Below are 17,251 nucleotides of genomic sequence, written 5' to 3'. Positions count from 1 at the left end.
GCTTTTTTGTTTGTTTGTTTGTTTCAATCAAGCCAGAAAGGCACTAAACTCAAGTGTTAGCACTCTGGATCATCATAGAGAAAAGAGCTCAGAAATCTGACTACAAGATGCCTATGGCTTCCTATATTTATGTATGAGGGTAAAAGAACATGGGAGTGCTGATGCGAACACTTCAGATACCCTACATCTAACCCATACACGAAGGAATTCTTGCCTTCTTTCTTAATAAACATTTACCCACTGAAGATGGGAACTTAATTTCCATATAGCTTGTCTCAGGTATAAAACGAATAGCAATACTGTCAGTGACCTTTTATCCCAGACACTCTGAGCTCGGTGCTAAGGTTTTATAAAAACAAGAACCTGCCTTTATTAAGTATTTTCTTATGCCTGCAAAGTGTCAAGTGCTTTATGAATATATCTCCTGAGTTTTCCCCTGATCCCACACTGAAGTTATAGTGCTTCCTTGTTACCCAAGAGGAAATGAGGTTCAGAGAGGGGAAGTAATTTGTACAAGGTCAGGCTTGGTCAAGTGAAGTTTGCAGACTCTTCAAGTCCTGAACGCTGTGCCTTCTCTTCTGTGCCAGCTGCCTGTCCCAGAGGAGCTGATCCAGACACTTCTAGTCATAAATACCCCAGATTCAGTTCAAGTTGCGTCCTGTTGGAGGCAATGACTCCATTCAGGGTTTATAGGAAATTCTACCTTGGGGACTCTGGTGAGGAGAAAATCTAACCCCAAGTAACAAACGGAGGGCTTTGTTAGAGCATGCCACACTTCACAAAAAGCAACAAGAGTTGATCTTTTGTCAACAATATTCCCCCATCATGTTCTAACTCACACGAGTGAGATAATTAATTACTACAATGCGTCCCATCCAGGAGGGGTATGAGCAGGACAGGCAAGCAGCTGAAGAATGAGCTTTGAGGACTTTGCCTAAATGATCAAGTCTTGTACCTGACGGAATCAAACTTAAGTCTTCGCTTATACAGTGGGTCTTTGTCAAACAGTCTCAGGGGACCGCTCTTTCTGCTGTGTACTTAGCCCCATTACTACAAAAATGCCTTATAGTAAATACCGTCATTATTCATAGTTGGTTGGCAAATTAAATCACTTGCTGTTCCAGCATCTAGAAGTGGAGGAAGTGTTCAATTCCAAAGAAATTATGCCTTTCCCAGCTTTGCCAGCCTGGCAAAGAACATCACTGCCAAAGGCTTTATGAATAGGTGAAGGATCGTCTTTCAAGTGTCGTATATGAATAAACAAAACACCCTAGAGGCCTGCCAGATATTTCAGGTAATGGATATCTCCTGCCCCACCCTGCTTGCTCGCTCTCTAGAGTGATCCCAGCAATGGCTTTCTTCACAAATAAGACTATTGAGACTAGAAGCAAGAAAATTGACACCTTAGAAAAATCAACAAGATGATAAAAAAAAATAGGTTGAGTAACACACAGTACTCTGGTGTACATCCTGTTCATACGGCAGCACACTGGGCAGGATGGCAGCCAAGTCTTCTGCACCGTTTAGAACTCAGAATTCTAGGGTAGCAATATAAGTATTCTCATCCCGAGCCCCCACACTCAAGTCAAACAACTGCAGCAAAAATACTTTAAAAGGTATTTGTGTCTTCATCTTTGAACTTACCTTGAAGAATAAGCCTTTTTATTGAGAGAATGCTCAGTTTGAGATTCTCATTATGTGAGAGACGCTGCTGGTTGCGTTTAAATTGTGCATGTGATGTATGTGTGTCCATGTGCATGCCTGAAGGCCAGATTAGGACTTCGGGTACTCTGCCCTATCACTTTCTGCCGTCCTTCCCAGGGTTTCTCATTGAGCCTGGAAGTAGGACTGGGGCCAACAAGTCCCAGCAATTCTCCTGTTTCAGTTACCAAAGGCACACATGGCCATGCCCAGTTTCTTTTTCTAAAAAAATATTTATTTATTTATTATGTATACAATATTCTGTCTTTGTGTATGCCCTGCAGGCCAGACGAGAGCACCAGACCTCAATACAGATGGTTGTGAGCCACCATGTGGTTGTTGGGAATTGAACTCAGGACCTTAGGAAGAGCAGGCAATGCTCTTAATCTCTGAGCCATCTCTCTAGCCCCCATGCCCAGTTTCTTACATATGTCCTGAGTATTTGAACTCAGCTCCTCGTACTTGTACCACATTTTCTCTCACCCTCTGAGCCATCATCCCATTCCCTGGCTGACTTTTAATCAAATATTGTACCCTTCCTCAATCTCCCTTACTTTGATTGGTAGAGCCTTGGGGAGGACCCTGATCTAAACCATGGATTAAACCATGGATGGATTCACAACTGAATGGAGCCTGTGAAAGGTGGAGGCCTTGATGAGAGGAAATGGGGGACCAGGAGCGTGTCTTTGAAGGACTCATCTTTTCCATGGCGCCAACTTCTCTATTTCTGTATTCTGAGTACCATGAGGTAGTCATTTCCCTAGCCATGGTCTTCCACTATGATGGTTTTGCCTTGCAACAGCCCTAAAAGAGTGGAATCAGTCAGCCATCCCAGACTGAAACCTTGAGCCAAAATAAATCCTCCCCACTAAGTGTTTCTCTCAGGTATTTGTTAGAGCATCGGACACTGACTAACCCAGGCAAACATGTGGTCAGTGGGCCCTAGCTCATTCCCAGTTTCAGACGCTGCCTTATACTCCAATCAGGCAATCTGGTATTTTTTAACCCCTTTGTTTGTTATTACCACCTTTAAGAGTCTTTTATTTTAATGTATGTTTTTGTTTGTCAACCCACTCATTCCTCATTTAAAAAATAAACCATTTATTTATTTGGGTTTGCACGTGGGTGGGTGGGTGCCATGCGTATGAGTGGAGGTCGGAGGACAACTTGTAGGAGTCTGCTTTCATTCTACCCTGTGGGCTCTGGGCACTGAAATCAGGTCATGAGACTTGGAGGCAAGCGCCATTACCTGCTGAGCCAGCTCACTGGCTCCCCTTTTCACTTTGAATGCCACACATCGAATCTTTGCTTATTTATTATTATCATCGTTGTTATTATCGACACACTGAGAATTGAACCCAGTGCCTCACATATGTTAGGCAAGGGCTCTTCCAGTGAACTACACGCCAGACTGAGGAGGAAGCTTTTTCCTTTTGCATCTCCTCCTGAAACCATTTTTATTTCTTTTGGGCCCTAGCATGACACTGAGGATGTATGGAGAGTCATCCTGTTCCCTGAGCCAATTAGTGCATGGCATTGTGGCGATGCATGGCATCTGGGTGGGCAGACCCTACATTAGCAGCCCAGAGGATACATAGGGATTTTTTTGATAGGTGGATATAAGCAATTCACTCTTGCTCTGGCTGTGTTGATATGTAAACCTGATGGATGGCCACATTTATCAGACGCCAGGAGGAAAGGGATCTAAGGAGGATGAGCTGATAACTGCACACAGCAGGCTGGGGAAACGAGCACAGCGCCCTCGTCAAACCGCACGCACATTTGCTCTCCGAGTAGAGCGTCAGCTGCGTGGCTCTCACTTCTTTCTACTCCCTCGTTCTTACCGCCATAAAAAAAAAAAAATCCTAGATAGAACAGATACTATTTACTGGATGCTTTCCAAGCTCTAGGCAGTGTGCTAAATATTCTACACGTCAATTAACTCTTATTAACCTCTTTAATTGGCATTGTTCTACCCCTACTACTTTACAGAGGATGAAAGTGAAGCAGAGGAAAGTTAATTTCCCCGTGGCCCCACGGGAGAGCGTGGGTTCCTCCCTTGTCTATCTTAGGGGCTGAGCGTAGAAACCGTTCTCTTTACCACTTCTCAGTCTCTATAATCTGCACCACTACTTTATTGCTCAGCGTTTGAAAGACGTTTTTATTTGTTTGTTTGTTTTTTTAGTTTGTTTGTTTTATGTTTTTTTTTTGGAAAAAATGATCTTTCTAAGCTAACCTGGAGCTCAGAGGTATTCATCTAGAAAGACCAAGGCACTGGTTCCACACTCAGAGCTAAGCAAACAAACAAACAAACAAACAAACATCTTTAAAAATGACCAAGCATTAGGTCTGCGACTCAATCTGGGATATTGGATAGCAAGCCCCAGGTGAATGAGAGACCCTGTCTCAAAACTAAGGTGAATGATATTGCTGAGGAGTGATACTTCTGGCCACACACACATGCACATGTACCGCATACCTGCCTACATGTGTGCACCCACATACTCATGAGCCCATACACGCAAAACATTTTCAGAATTGAAAAGAATAACAACTGATCCATCTTGCAGAGAAGCCAAAGACTCTCGGGTGTTCGAAGCTTTCTTTCTAAATTGCTCAGTAACAGCATTAGCATTAAGCCACAAATCCTCTGAATCCATGGCCGGTGGGGCACAGAGCCTGTCTGGTTGGCTACGATATTTGTGCTTGCCTTTTGAAAGTTCCTCAGATATTAAAAAGAAAAGGCAGCACGACACAGGGGTGGGCACTTACTCTATAAACAAAACTGAACAGGAACTTCCCAACTAAGAAAAGGTCTGCCTGGTTCCCAAAAGCCAGGGGTGTAGTCTCCTGTGGCCAGATGGGCTCTTTCTACAGTTCCCTAATGCTCTCAAGCCCCAGTGGCCTTCCAAAGCTCTCAATGTGCCCTGCTGGCTCCATTTCAAAATGCATAATATCACAGACATGTTAGGCAAGCCAGGAGCCATGGAATCATAGGTTAAAATGTTCTTTATATTTTAACAAGGATGGAAAGAGAACATTCATTCCTCAGAACTCTCAGAGTCTGTCCTTAGCTGGCCTTTATTCTATCCGGTTGATGGGAGACTATGACTTTTCAAAATCAAAGCTTGGTCACATGAGGGGGACACTATGACAGAAACATTTCAGCCCTATTAGGGATAGGGTCGAGTTACATGTCAGGGGTTTCAAAGACTGTAACAAAATTACCTCATACTCAGGAAATAAGTCCAGGTAAAACCTTCATAATTTAACTCTGTAGTTTTTGTACTTTATCTTAAAGATATTAATAACCAAAACAGAGAACTTTTAAATCCATATACTACTGTTCATAAAAATTCAGGCAAGTTGCAGTCGCAGAGAGAATGAATGGTCTCCTCACTGAGCAAAGTTGCTACAGATTTTGCCTGCAACACGGGGCCAGCAAAGGAATAAAGAGGCTGTGTTGTGTGACAGATTAAATCCAAACATAAGCATTCCAGTGCTTGGCCAAGCCACCCTTCCCTTCCCTAGCCCGTCAGCCTCTCACAAAGTGCTCAGATTTTGCTGTCTTTCTCCCCAAAGCCAGTCGACACAGCACAGAATCAGCTTCTCCTGACTGCTCTTTGCAAGCCAAGGCTGCCTGGTGGAAAAGCGCAGTAAAATCAGAAGGAAGAAGGCAAATTCACTAAGACATGCTGACAGCAAGCAATGATGGGAAATCATAGCTTTCGAAATGGCCACCCCCAATGAAATGGAATAGAAATAATCTTCTCAACCTCAAAGTCGCTTTCCATAAACGCTATGCCACAAAACCACAGTCCCCTTTACTAGTGCCAGTAGGTAGGGACCTCCACCACTTTATAACACATGGCTGCCGGTGTGTGTGTGTGTGGGGGGGGAGTAACTCCCAAGTGCCCCCATGTCCAACTGAGGAAAAAAAATGTCAGGCCACCGTTAACAGAGCTGCTGAGGATCTGACCCAAGCACCAAGCTACCCGTTAGAAGTTGAAAACAAAGATATCGGAAGCGTGAGGTTATGAAATCATACAGGTGGACCGGCTCCCGGCGGAGCGCCCGCATCCCGCAATGGCCCCAGGCGCGGGCTCGCGGGCTCACCTGGTACACGTCCCGCAGCCCGCACCATGTCCGCAGCACCTGGTGGCAAGCCCGCAGCCTCTCGGTGTACCATCTCCGCAGCGTGGACACCGTCAAGTTCCACACGAAGCGGCTGCCGCTGAACAGCAGGTCCTCTACTCCGCACATGAACACCGAAGCCATTGCCGCTGCTTTCCCTCCAAGCCTGAGGTTCCCGATACTGGGCTCGCCACGCTGTTGCAGCTGGCAACCCCCGGGGGTCAGATCTGCCACCAAACTCGCCTTTCACTGTATGTCCCGGCCAGGTTGGGGCAGCATGCCCCGGGATTGGGCGCCAGCCAGCCAACGGCGGCGGCTGGCACGGAGGCTGTGTCACCCCGCCCGCCCCCAGCGCCAGCTTCCTAAGCTCCGCCAGGCCAGCCCCAGGCGCTCCCTGGGCGCGGGAAGCCCTGGCCAGTGAGGACTCCCCGCGGCGCTGCTCCAGGGCACGGGGGCCACTGGTGGAACCCAATAACTCTTTGCAGGCCTAGCGGGGAGCTGCATTTCAGAGCGCTTGCATACACCACACACACACACACACACACACACACACACACACACACACACACAGCCCCGGGACCCCTTTATTCTATTCTATAAGCTCTCTGCCTTGCATCTTGCTCTGTCCGCACCTCACTGATAAACACCTTTGGGAAAGTCACAGAGGCAGAAGGAAGGGGAAGAAAAATAAAATCAGTAACATCTCCCTTTAGATCTCACCCCTGGGGGAATTGTGCATGTTTTCTTGGCTCTACTGAAGCCAGATGTGAAAAGCCTCAAAGCAACAGGGTGCACGCGCCTCCAGACTGTCTTTGCTCCTAACTTGAGGGTCTTCAAGTAAATGCCAGCCTGCTGTGGCCACAAGCAAAGCAAGTCCCCTGGCACCCCCGTGGTGAGTCCAGTTTCAGGGCAGCTGTGGGCTCAGAAGGAAAACAAGGCGTCTTTGGTCCTCTGCAAACAGCATCCAGTTGTGACTCGCTGGGAACCAGAAGCTTCGAAAGAGGATCCCTGATCAGTTCCTATAATATTCCTAGCTGCAGCTGGCACCACGAACCAGAATGGGGAGGTTGCCATTCAAAAACAAATAAGAAATAAATAAATAAATAAATAAATAAATAAATAAATAGAAAAATAAAATCTGTTCCTCAGCTCAAGAAGTCATGGGGCAATTCATACTTTTTAAAGGTCTATTATCGGGACTGATACGGTCTAGGGAATCCAAGGAGTCCCACATACCCCCAGTCTGGATTTTCCTTTGGAAAATTTGTACATTGCAATCTCCCGGAATCCTATCCCATTTCTCAGAGCGACATCACTGCACCTTGGGAGCAACCCAATTAAACCTATTGGATCACATACACACACACAAAGACATGAGAGTATAAGTGGGCGATACCTGGGGAGAGAGAGGGGACCAACAGAAAGGGGAGGGAATCAGGAAAGGCAATGGGGATGATTATGATCAAATTACATCATTCACGTGCATGAAAGTATCACGTGAAGCCCATTATTATATATAATTAATATGTGCTAATAACAATAACAAATAAAAAACCCTGCTGTACCAGATTCCAGGATGGAGATATTCTCAGGTATTTTCCTCCGAGTTCACAATGGTGAGCATTTCATTGGTGGATTCACACCTGTGCTATTATCTTTGCTATTGAGTGGCAGGGAGGTAAGATGCCAAAGCTTTTCTTCCAAACAAGCTCCAGAAGCCTCAGGACAGATTATCCGTGAGTCAATCAGCTCCATTTCAGGTTTCAAATGTGCCCTTAGCATCTTAATTCAGGTGAAACACAAGCATTCAAAACAACACCAAAATCTGGCCTCAAGAAAACCCTGCTGGCTTCAAAGTGGCTGTGATTGGAAAACTTTTTTTTTTTTTAATTGCTTGGTGGTCTGTAGGATACATAGACACAGCTTCTCTGGGAGCCGCTGATCTTTCTCAGCAATAAACCTGTCTGCCCATTCGTATCAACATTCTGGCTGGAGTGCACCAGGACAGCAGTCATGGTGTTTTTACACACAATCTGATACAGGAGGTTTTACCGAATTGGGATAAAATGAACCACGCATAATGTGGAAAACAAATGTCACCTCGCTGATGGGAAATTACTGGACTTCAGAAACTGGCCTGTAAAGTAAACCTTGGGTACACACATCTTTTAATGATGTAGCTGACTCAGTTTTCGGAAATGTCAGGCAGCCTAGGGAATACCAGAATAACACCCCCAGCAGGTCAATTACTTATGTCTCATGACACTGTCCTCCGAGAAAAGATGCTCCCGAGACACATTGGCAGGTACCGATCCGGTCTCATGGCAGCAGTCAATTGCAGCCTGAGACATTGTCACTCAAGATTTCAAAGCCAGTGCTCAAGAGAGCACTCCTTCTTCCTTTACTTTCTCACGTGGACATGCTTGTGTGCGCCCATGCTTGTTCACATGGACATGCTTGCGTGCCCCCATGCTTGTTCACGTGGACATGCTTGCGTGCCCCCATGCTTGCTCATGTGGACATGCTTGCGTGTGCCCATGCTTGCTCACATGGAGGCTAGAAGTCGATGTTCGTGTCTTCTTCAGTCACTTGGCCACATTATTAGTATTCTTTCCAAAGGGAGCCCATGGAATCAGGCTGCCCTCAAACTTGCTATGTCTCTGGGATGGTCTTGAACTCCTGATCCCCTGTCTCTACCTCCCAAGTGCCGAGATTACAAGAAGGTTCTAACACTTCACCCAGTTTATGTAGTACTGGAGATTAAATCCAGAACCTGTACATGCTTGACAGGTAGGCATTCTTCCAGCTGAGTTATATTCTCAGCCCCTCCACCTTATTCTTCCAGACAGGGTCTCTCATTGAGCCTGGAGCTCACTGCTTGGCTAGACTGGCTGGCTAGTGTGCCCCCAGGATCTGCCTGTCTCCACCTCCCTGTTCTGGGATTACAGGCACTCACGCTCATCTGGCGGTTGATGCTTGGGTGCTGAGGCTCTGAATGCAGGCTTGCATAGCAAGCACTTGGCCCACCGAGGTAGCACCCTCATGCCTACTGCCAACCAAGGCCTGAGCACCTTTTCAGGAAGCGAGACAAGGTATCTAACAGAGTTCACCAGACCAGCCAGTCAGCAGCGCTTGGGGGCTTGTTGAGGTTGTGAGTTTTCAGGCTACTCGTGGACCAGAAGCCATGGGTTTCGGAAGTTAGTGACTTCCACTTCATATTAAAATTGGCCCCCTGTGGAGGAGAGGGATGATGGATGGGATCTAAACCCACTTTCAAACCCTGAGTGCCTTGAATACAACCCTTAAACAAGCAAACTCTGAATGTCCTCAGGTATGACATGGAGATATTATCAGAACCCACTATGCAGGGTCTGGGGAAGCTCAAGTCAAAAGACTCTTCCAGAAGTGTTTAGAATGGTGGGCGACAAAAGGCAAGCACCCGGGACAACTAGCCACCCTCACTACCAAAAGCAGGAATTGTCTGGACTTTTCAGATTTAGATAAAACAATAAGTAAAATAAACATTAAATTTTTTATTTGATGTGTCTGAGTACTTTGTCTGTGTACCATGTGCATGTAGTGCCTGCAGAGGCCAGGAGAGGGCGTCAGATCCTCTGAAACTAGAGTTGCAGACAGTGGTGAGCAGCCACATGGGTGCTGGGACTGGATTCCAGGTCCTCTTGAAGAGTACCCAGTACTCTTAACTGCCAAGCCATCTCTCCAGTGCCTAAATATGCCTTTTTTAAAAAAAAGTTGACGATATTGGTCTATGCTTGTGATCTCAGAGAGAGGGATAGGTAGAACCTTGGGATTTGCTGGCCTAATCTAATCCTGAAGCTCCAGTCAGTGACAGACCCTATCTCAAAACAAATCAAAGCAAAAATAACAAGCAAACAAATGAGCTAACAACAACAACAACAAATATCAAGAGAGAGACTTCACATGCACATATATGTGTAGGCATGCCTGCCCCCATACATGTAGCCACACCAACATGCAAACATGCATCCACAAATACGCTTTTTTGAAAACAATTTTTAAATGACTCTGTAGATCGTTTTTCTTTGCTAAGGGTAAGAATCAGAGGTGACTTGTTTTGAGGAGCAGTTCCGAGGCTCCGCTCCCACTTCCCTAAGATGCTTTTAGAAGCTCAGTCTTCCCCACCAGAGCCTGCCTTTCTTGTAGACTTGGGAAAACAGAGTACACTCAAAGTTGGCTGTAAGTCAGAAACCACCGTTCCCACCAAACACAGGTAGAGATGCTTCCTCTTCTATTCCAGGAACTGACCCGAGTGCAGTTGAACAGAGGCGGGTAGCAGCAGAGAAAAAGAGCAGCCTGGATGCTCAGTGGCAGGGAAGGACCAGATCCCAGACACACACCTTGAAGATGCTCTGTAATTTTCCATGGGAAGAGAGCTAAATTACACTAGTTTGAAAACCACCTTGTTTCCCCTTTTTAACTCAAGAAGCAGTTTTCCCTTCTCCCCAGCATCAGAGCTCCCTGCAATACACTGTAATTTCCTGGAGCTCTCTCCGGAGGGTTAGGGGATGGGATGCTTTAGCTGACAGCATTACTCATACACCTGGGAGTGATGCTGTGGACGTCAAAGAATACTTGTCCTCTTCCCTGAGGCTTCTTTAAACCTCAGCAGGAAGGAGAAAAGCAGAGAGAACCAGAAAGATGGTATGAACCAACACCCCTAGAAAAAGAGAGGCAGCCAGCTCTAACATGGCTTCCAGCTGTCCCCACTGCATATTAAAGAGTCCATCTGAGCGGGCCCTGATGATGTAATCCTAGCCCTGGAGAGGCTGAGGCGGAAAGAGCTCAAATTTAGGAGCAGCCTGGGCTCCATAATAAGTTCCAGTCCCACCTGGGATACACATCTCTAAAGAGCAAGATGAGAAAAGAAGCAAGAGTCTTCCTAGCATCTGTGGACAGTGTTCAGCTGTGCCTCTACTTCCTGAAGTCAAGCTCTGAAAAACTATGGCTATCTGGCCCAAGGCTTAAGGCAGATGCATGCAAGGTCTAGCTCAATGGTTTCTAAGTAAGAATAATTTTGTACCCCACTTTGAAATCTGCACATTTTGTGTCTAGTTATAGAGGTCTGGGATACTGCTCAGCATGCTGCAGTGTGCATGATAGTACCCCAACAGAGATCGGGGATTGAAGGACCCCAGGTCTAGTCAAACCGGTTCCACACCCCACTTCTTTCCTCCTGTGATATCTACCATGCAGAAACATCCTCCCTAAGGGACCAGCGGGAGAAGGATGAAGCAATCACTTCATTTCAGCTTTCATACCCCACAAAGTACAAGGAACTCAGAGCCTTCAAAGAAAGAACTTGGAATTCCGCTTCCCACTGTTTCATTTTCTCATTTAAAAATATTTATCATAAAAAGAAGGCATAATTTTCATCACAAGCTATTGATATTTTCTTACTTTACTTTTGGCTTAATTGTTTAAGTTCTGCTTTTCTTTGGCATTTTGTTTGTTTCTTGAGACATTATCTCATGGTGTAGTTAATCTAGCTTGAAGCTCACTGTGTGTTGTGGTTTGGGTGAGAATGTTTCCCGTGGGCTCATGTGTTGGAATGTTTGGGGCAACTGTTTTGGGAGGGATTAGGTATGGCTTTTGGAAGGTGTGGCTTTGTTGGAGGAGGTGTGTCACTTGGGATGGGCTTTGAGGTTTCAAAAACCCCTGGCAGGTTCTCTCTCCCTCTCCCTCCCTCTCTCTCTCTCTCTCTCTCTCTCTCTCTCTCTCTCTCTCTCTCTCTCTCTCTCTCTCTCTCTCTCTCTCCTTGCAGATAAGATGCAAGCCCTCAGCTACTCTTCCACCACCACACCTGCCTGCCATGATGGTCATAGACTCACCCTCTGAAACAGTAAGCAAGCTCCCAGGTAAATGCTTTCTTTTACGAGCTGCCTTGGTCGTGGTATCTACTCACAGCAATAGAAAATTAACTAAGATACCAAGTAACCCAGTCTGGCTTCGTGCTCGGGATCCTTCTTTCTCAGCCTCCTGAGTGCTGGCTGGTATTACAGACATGTGTCCCCAGGCCTAGTTCTTTGGCATTTAAAACATTTTCTCCTCCTAGGCTGACCCCAACGTGGAGTATTAATCCTTCTCCAGGGATGTGTACTGTTGTGAAGGCGTCTCACTGCAGACAAGGCAGAAGAAGGTCACTTGCAGTTTTCTTTCCCTGCTCTGTGAGGAAGTCTACAGCGCCACCCACCCAGAAGCAGGGCATCCTGGCATAGTTCCCCATGGAAGGATCATTGTAGCTTCTGGAAGGTGTTTATGACTATAATAATGGATCTTGGTTGTCAATTTAAATGAGATTTAGAATCACCATGAAAACAAGGCTCTGAGCAGGCCTCTGAGAGACTTTCTACACTGAACTAAGTGAGAAGATCTTTCCTGTATGCGGGCCTCATCATTCCATGTGTGAGGGTCCCAGACTGAATCAAAAGGAGAAAGTGAGCACTGCCATTCGTCTGTTTCCTAAGTGCAGACGTATCACCAACTGTCAGCGCTAATGTCTTTGCTTGGACACTGGGGAAGAGTCTTTCCCAGCCATCCATGATCCTGGCTGGCACAGCGTAGGCAGTCTCTGTCAACCAAACTGAACAATGCATGTCTGTCTCAGCAGCGAACACGGAAGGCAGTCCAGCCGGTCTCCAAACACACACGCGCCTTTTCCAACAGCAACCATTTGTACCACGTAACAGCCGGGGACCCAAGAGAAGCACTCAGGACACAGCGACAGGACTGAGACCATCTCTGTCTGTGAGGGCCTTCAAGGGGAATGAGAATGTCAGATGCTTGAGTGCGGATCATAAAGGAGCAGGCAGTGCCACAGGGGGACCCACAAGAGGCGTGTCACGCAGGGTGGAGTCAGGAATGTCTCCTGGAGCAAAGAACATTGAGACTGAGATCTGACTGCTAGGGAGGGGACAGTCAAGGAGGTGACAGGCTAGAAATCAGAGGTTCAGACACCTGTGATAACTAAGGTCCTGAGGTCAGAAACCTTATATATTTGTGGGTTTTAGGGAGAAGGACAACAAGCACCCAGGAGACACTAGGGATAAGGGACCAGGACAACCGAGTAGGGGTGCACCCGCAGAGTAGCAGGGTGCAGAGGAAAAGTTTGAAGTAGGTTCCAGAAAACACTCCTAACTTGCACAGTGGAGGAAGAAGAGCTGGGCCTGGTGGTACTGCCTTTTCATTCTAGCTACTGGGGGTGTTAGGGTATGAGGATCCGAAATTCAAGATCTGTTTGGGCCACACAGTGAGTTGAAGGCCAGCCTTGGAGACACATTAAAACCAGGCCTCGAAATAAACAGTGAAATGAAGGTCATGGATAGAGGTCGGTAGAGTACTTGTACAACATGCACGGCTCTGGATCAGGTACTCAATACCACAAAAAACGTAAGGTAAATAACCGATACAGAATGGAGAAAGAGACTGGTAGGAGAAGTTGGCCTCTATATGCAGTCAGCTCCAGGCCTCTGAGAACGCATCCTGCACAGCAGTAGTTGTTTCTTGTGTAGAGTCCTGTGCACCCCTCTCCCTGCTCTGCCTCTTACTCCCAAAGGCTGGAATACCTGGCCAGCAGGGATATGTTCTTTTGCAGTCCCACTAGAGCAGAAGGCTTGGGGTTTCACCCTTTCCTGTTCTCTGTCTCCTTTCCCCGAGGGGCATCCAGTTCATCAGCCCCAACCTCAAGGAGAAGGAGAGGAAGAAAACAAGCAGTAGAACAGTTAGGGCCTCAGGTACAGGAAACCTGCCATATTCCTGCAGCCAAAGATGAAGGATGTTGACTTCTGTGTCTATGAATGGCATCCCCAAAGGCCGGCAGCATGACACACTAAATAACATCCCATATGAAGGCAGTGATTCAGCTTCTGCTTTGGCAAAATCATTCCATCCCTAGAAGGTCAGGAAGAAAAGGGATAGGAAGGGAAGGGGAGAGGAGGGGAGGGGAGGGAAGAGAAGGGAAGGGGAGGGAAGGGAAGGGAAGGGAAGGGAAGGGAAGGGGAGGGAAGAGATAGAAAGGCAAGGGGAAAGAGGACCAGGGCAGCCAAGTAGGGGTACACCCTCAGAGTCGCAGAGTGCAAAGAAAGAGTTTGAAGTAGGTTCCAGAAAACACTTTTAACTTGCACAATGAAGGAAGAGGAGATGGGCCTGGTAGTACTGGTTCTTCAATCTAGCTACTGGGGGTGTTAGGGTACAAGGATCCTGAATTCAAGGTCTGCTTTGGCCACACAGTGTGTTGAAGGCCAGCCTTGGAAGCACACTAAGGCCAAGCCTCAAAAATAAACAGTAAAATGAAAGTTATGGATAGAGGTTGGTAGAGTAGTTGTACAACATGCACGGCTCTAGACTAGGTACTCAGTACCACAAAAGGAGGGAAGGGAAAAATCCCTCATTCTCCCGAAACTTTCATCCTTCATTGTATCAAGTTGTATTCTCCCTCCTCAAATGCAAGAGGAGGGGAACTGCCTTTCTTGTATAAATTAGAACACAGTTCCAGGCTCCTGGTTGTCCCCACTTTTCTCATTAGCCCACTGAGCAGATGCTGGAAACTCTTCGCGGGTCCAGTTTTAGACCTTACTGATCTGGTTGTGAAGTGTTTGAAGGGGACGCTGGCTCTATGGATGCTGGTGTGGACCAGACAGAAAAGCCTGACCCCATTTACAGAAGCAAAGGTGACAGGCTTGTGACTGACTGCTCACCCCATAACCTGTCACCTTGTGTTTATACCTCATTTACATCCACATCGACAATGACAAAAATAAACTGTAATAAATCCTATAGCATCCTTTTCTCCTAAATAAAGACAGAGGGCTTCACCTTCTCCATCCGTTGGTTTTCACGGTATTTTCCAAGATTAAGAAGTGGAAAAGGTCATGTTCGTCCCACTTGATAGATATGAATCCGATACATAGAGAGGTCAGAATACCTGCCAAAGATCAGTGGGAAAATGTATAAAGTCATTCTTATATGGTGTAGCTGCTAAACTTTCAGTCCTGCTCTGGGAGACAAAGGTTTCTTTTTGTATTTATCAGTTATACTTTTCTTTGGCCTCATACTGAAATTTTAAGGCACTGTCTTAGCTTGGGCTGCTGTGGCAAGAGGCTCCAACAGAATGCACTTTATTAGTCTGGGGACTGAGTGTGACAGGAAGCACACCCCTTGGGTTTACCAGGATTACATAAGAACACAATGACAATTTAAAAAAATAGACCTAAGACGACAAGTGACAGAATAGCGTATGAAGGTCAAGTGACTCGAGACACAGAGGCCCATCGCTTCTGTACAACAAACAGCAGAAGGGAAACAAATACAGTCGTGCAAATTCTTGTTCTTCAAAGACCTACTAACCGACCCTCCCGGGTACAGACAGGAAATGAAAAGGGAGAAATCGGCCAGTGCCAGTCAAGACTAGGAAATCCTTAAAACCAAAATAAAACGAAGAACTTAAGGTCAATCCATCTCAGCCTTCTAACAAATGTGAGTGATCAGTCTTGAAAATAGACATTTTCCCATCACCAGCATAAGGACAGAAAATCTGGTATGATTATTGCTAGGAATTTCAAATATCTGGCTCTTGGCAATACAAGCAAAAGAAAAGCCAAATTGAGTATCAAAACCAAAACAAAGCAAACAAACCCCAAAAGAGACACAAAAGTATCTCTTGTATCTTGCAATTCTAAAATTTACAGCGGAAGGTAGCAACATACTGTACTTCACTATGAAATGGATTCTCCGCAACAAGAACTAAAAGCCAGCATGGCGCAGGCCTCCAGGCTAGGGGTCATCTGCACAGCTGAGAAACAGTATGCAGAGAGCTGTGGGCAGTGTGGAGAGCACAGCAGAAGGGAGGCATGATCTGCTTCAAGTCAACAAGGAAAAACAAGATTAGATTTCACTTTTTGGAGGTGCAGACCAAACACACTAAAGGCAGACTCACACACCTGGGAATGAGCTGTTATTGTCTCAAGTCTCGTAAGGTTACAGGTAATCTTGGGTCATGCCTTTGGTAGCTGGGCTAGTAGAGCATTTACCTACTCTACACGGACCCCAGAGCTTCATCTGGACACTGTGAACGCTGGGTATAGAGGTTTCCATTTGTGTTTTAATCTCAGCACTTGAGGGAAAAAATGGCTAGAAGTTCTAGGTCATCCTTTTCTACATAGCAACTTAAGTTCTGGGTTTACATGAAACCCTGTTTCAAAAACTAAAATAAAGTAGACATCAAATAAAAATATGCCCCTCTTTACGAGATGGAACACAAAAAAAATTATCAGCACACGGAAAGAGATAAAACATCCCTAGTCAACAGCGAAGTGCAAATCAAAACCACAATAATATATGGCTTCAAATCCACGAGAATAAATAACAAAATATGAATAGTAACAAATTGTGCTGGCTAGGGTGTTTATGTCAACTTGACACAAGCCAGAGTCATCTGAGAGGAGGGAACCTCAATGGAGAAAATGCCTCCCTAGGTCAGGCTTCAGGCAAGTCCGTAGGGCATTTACTTAACTAGTGATGTGGGAGGGTACAGCCTTTTGTAGGCAGTCAGGCAGTCCATCCCTGGGCTGGCAGTCCAGAGTTTTATATCTATCTATCTATCTATCTATATATATATATATATATATATATATATATATATATATATATATATATATAGAGAGAGAGAGAGAGAGAGAGAGAGAGAGAGCCTGAGCAAGCCATAAGTAGCAAGCCAGTAAGCAGCACCCCTCCACAGCCTCTGTATGAGTTTCTGCCTCCAGGTTTCTTCTCTGTTTAAGTACCTGCCCCAACTGTTTTGATGATGAACTGTGATATGGAAGTGCAAGCAAAATAAACCCTTTCCTCTCCAAGTTACTTTTGGTTACAGTGTTTCATCACAACAATAGAAACCCTAAGACACACATGTTAGCAAAGATGTGGAGAAACTGCGACCCTTTCCATACTGCTGGTGGGAATAGCACTGTTGGGGAAGAAATGAATTTTTCAAGAGTTCATATGACCCAGGAACTTCACAAGAAGGAAAGCAGGCATTAAAAAAAATTATATACAAGAAGAGTTCATAGTAACAGTATTTAGACCAGTTGAAGGGTAGGGAAAAAATCTCAAGTACTACACAATGAACAGACTTTTAAAATACAGGGCTGAGGATGAAGCTCAGCAGGAGACCCCTGGTTTCAGTATTCACAAGGCCTTGGGTTCAATCCCCAGCACCACACACAGAGAAAAATATGGTACACTCCCATTCAACTGAATCCTTTCAACCATGAAAAGGAACAAGACATATACCAAAGAGAAGGGAAAACACATGCTCAATGAAAACTGGGACACGCATTTTTACAGTGATGTTGTTTATAGTAGCCCCAAAGCAGGACCTCAA

At 45.8% G+C, this 17,251-nt stretch overlaps 1 protein-coding gene across 2 annotated transcripts in view; it reads right to left on the bottom strand.

The window, feature by feature from the left end:
- The window catches only part of Frmd4b (FERM domain containing 4B), a 332,706-nt gene that overhangs the window by 184,168 nt on the left and 131,287 nt on the right, over nucleotides 1-17,251 (bottom strand). Inside the window, exon 1 of one of the 2 annotated variants that reach the window (XM_057768432.1) lies at nucleotides 5,818-5,979. The exons of the other annotated variant lie outside the window; for it this stretch is intronic. Coding sequence (XP_057624415.1) covers nucleotides 5,818-5,979 — 162 coding nt within the window. Of the gene's footprint in view, nucleotides 1-5,817; nucleotides 5,980-17,251 lie in introns of those variants that run through there. 2 annotated transcript variants of the gene reach the window in all.

Source organism: Chionomys nivalis, chromosome 1, assembly GCF_950005125.1.
Source record: "Chionomys nivalis chromosome 1, mChiNiv1.1, whole genome shotgun sequence".
In the NCBI taxonomy this organism is placed as follows: Eukaryota; Metazoa; Chordata; class Mammalia; order Rodentia; family Cricetidae; genus Chionomys; species Chionomys nivalis.
The sequence above is the reverse complement of the archived record's forward strand: the minus strand, read 5'-3'. Positions and strand labels throughout refer to the sequence as shown.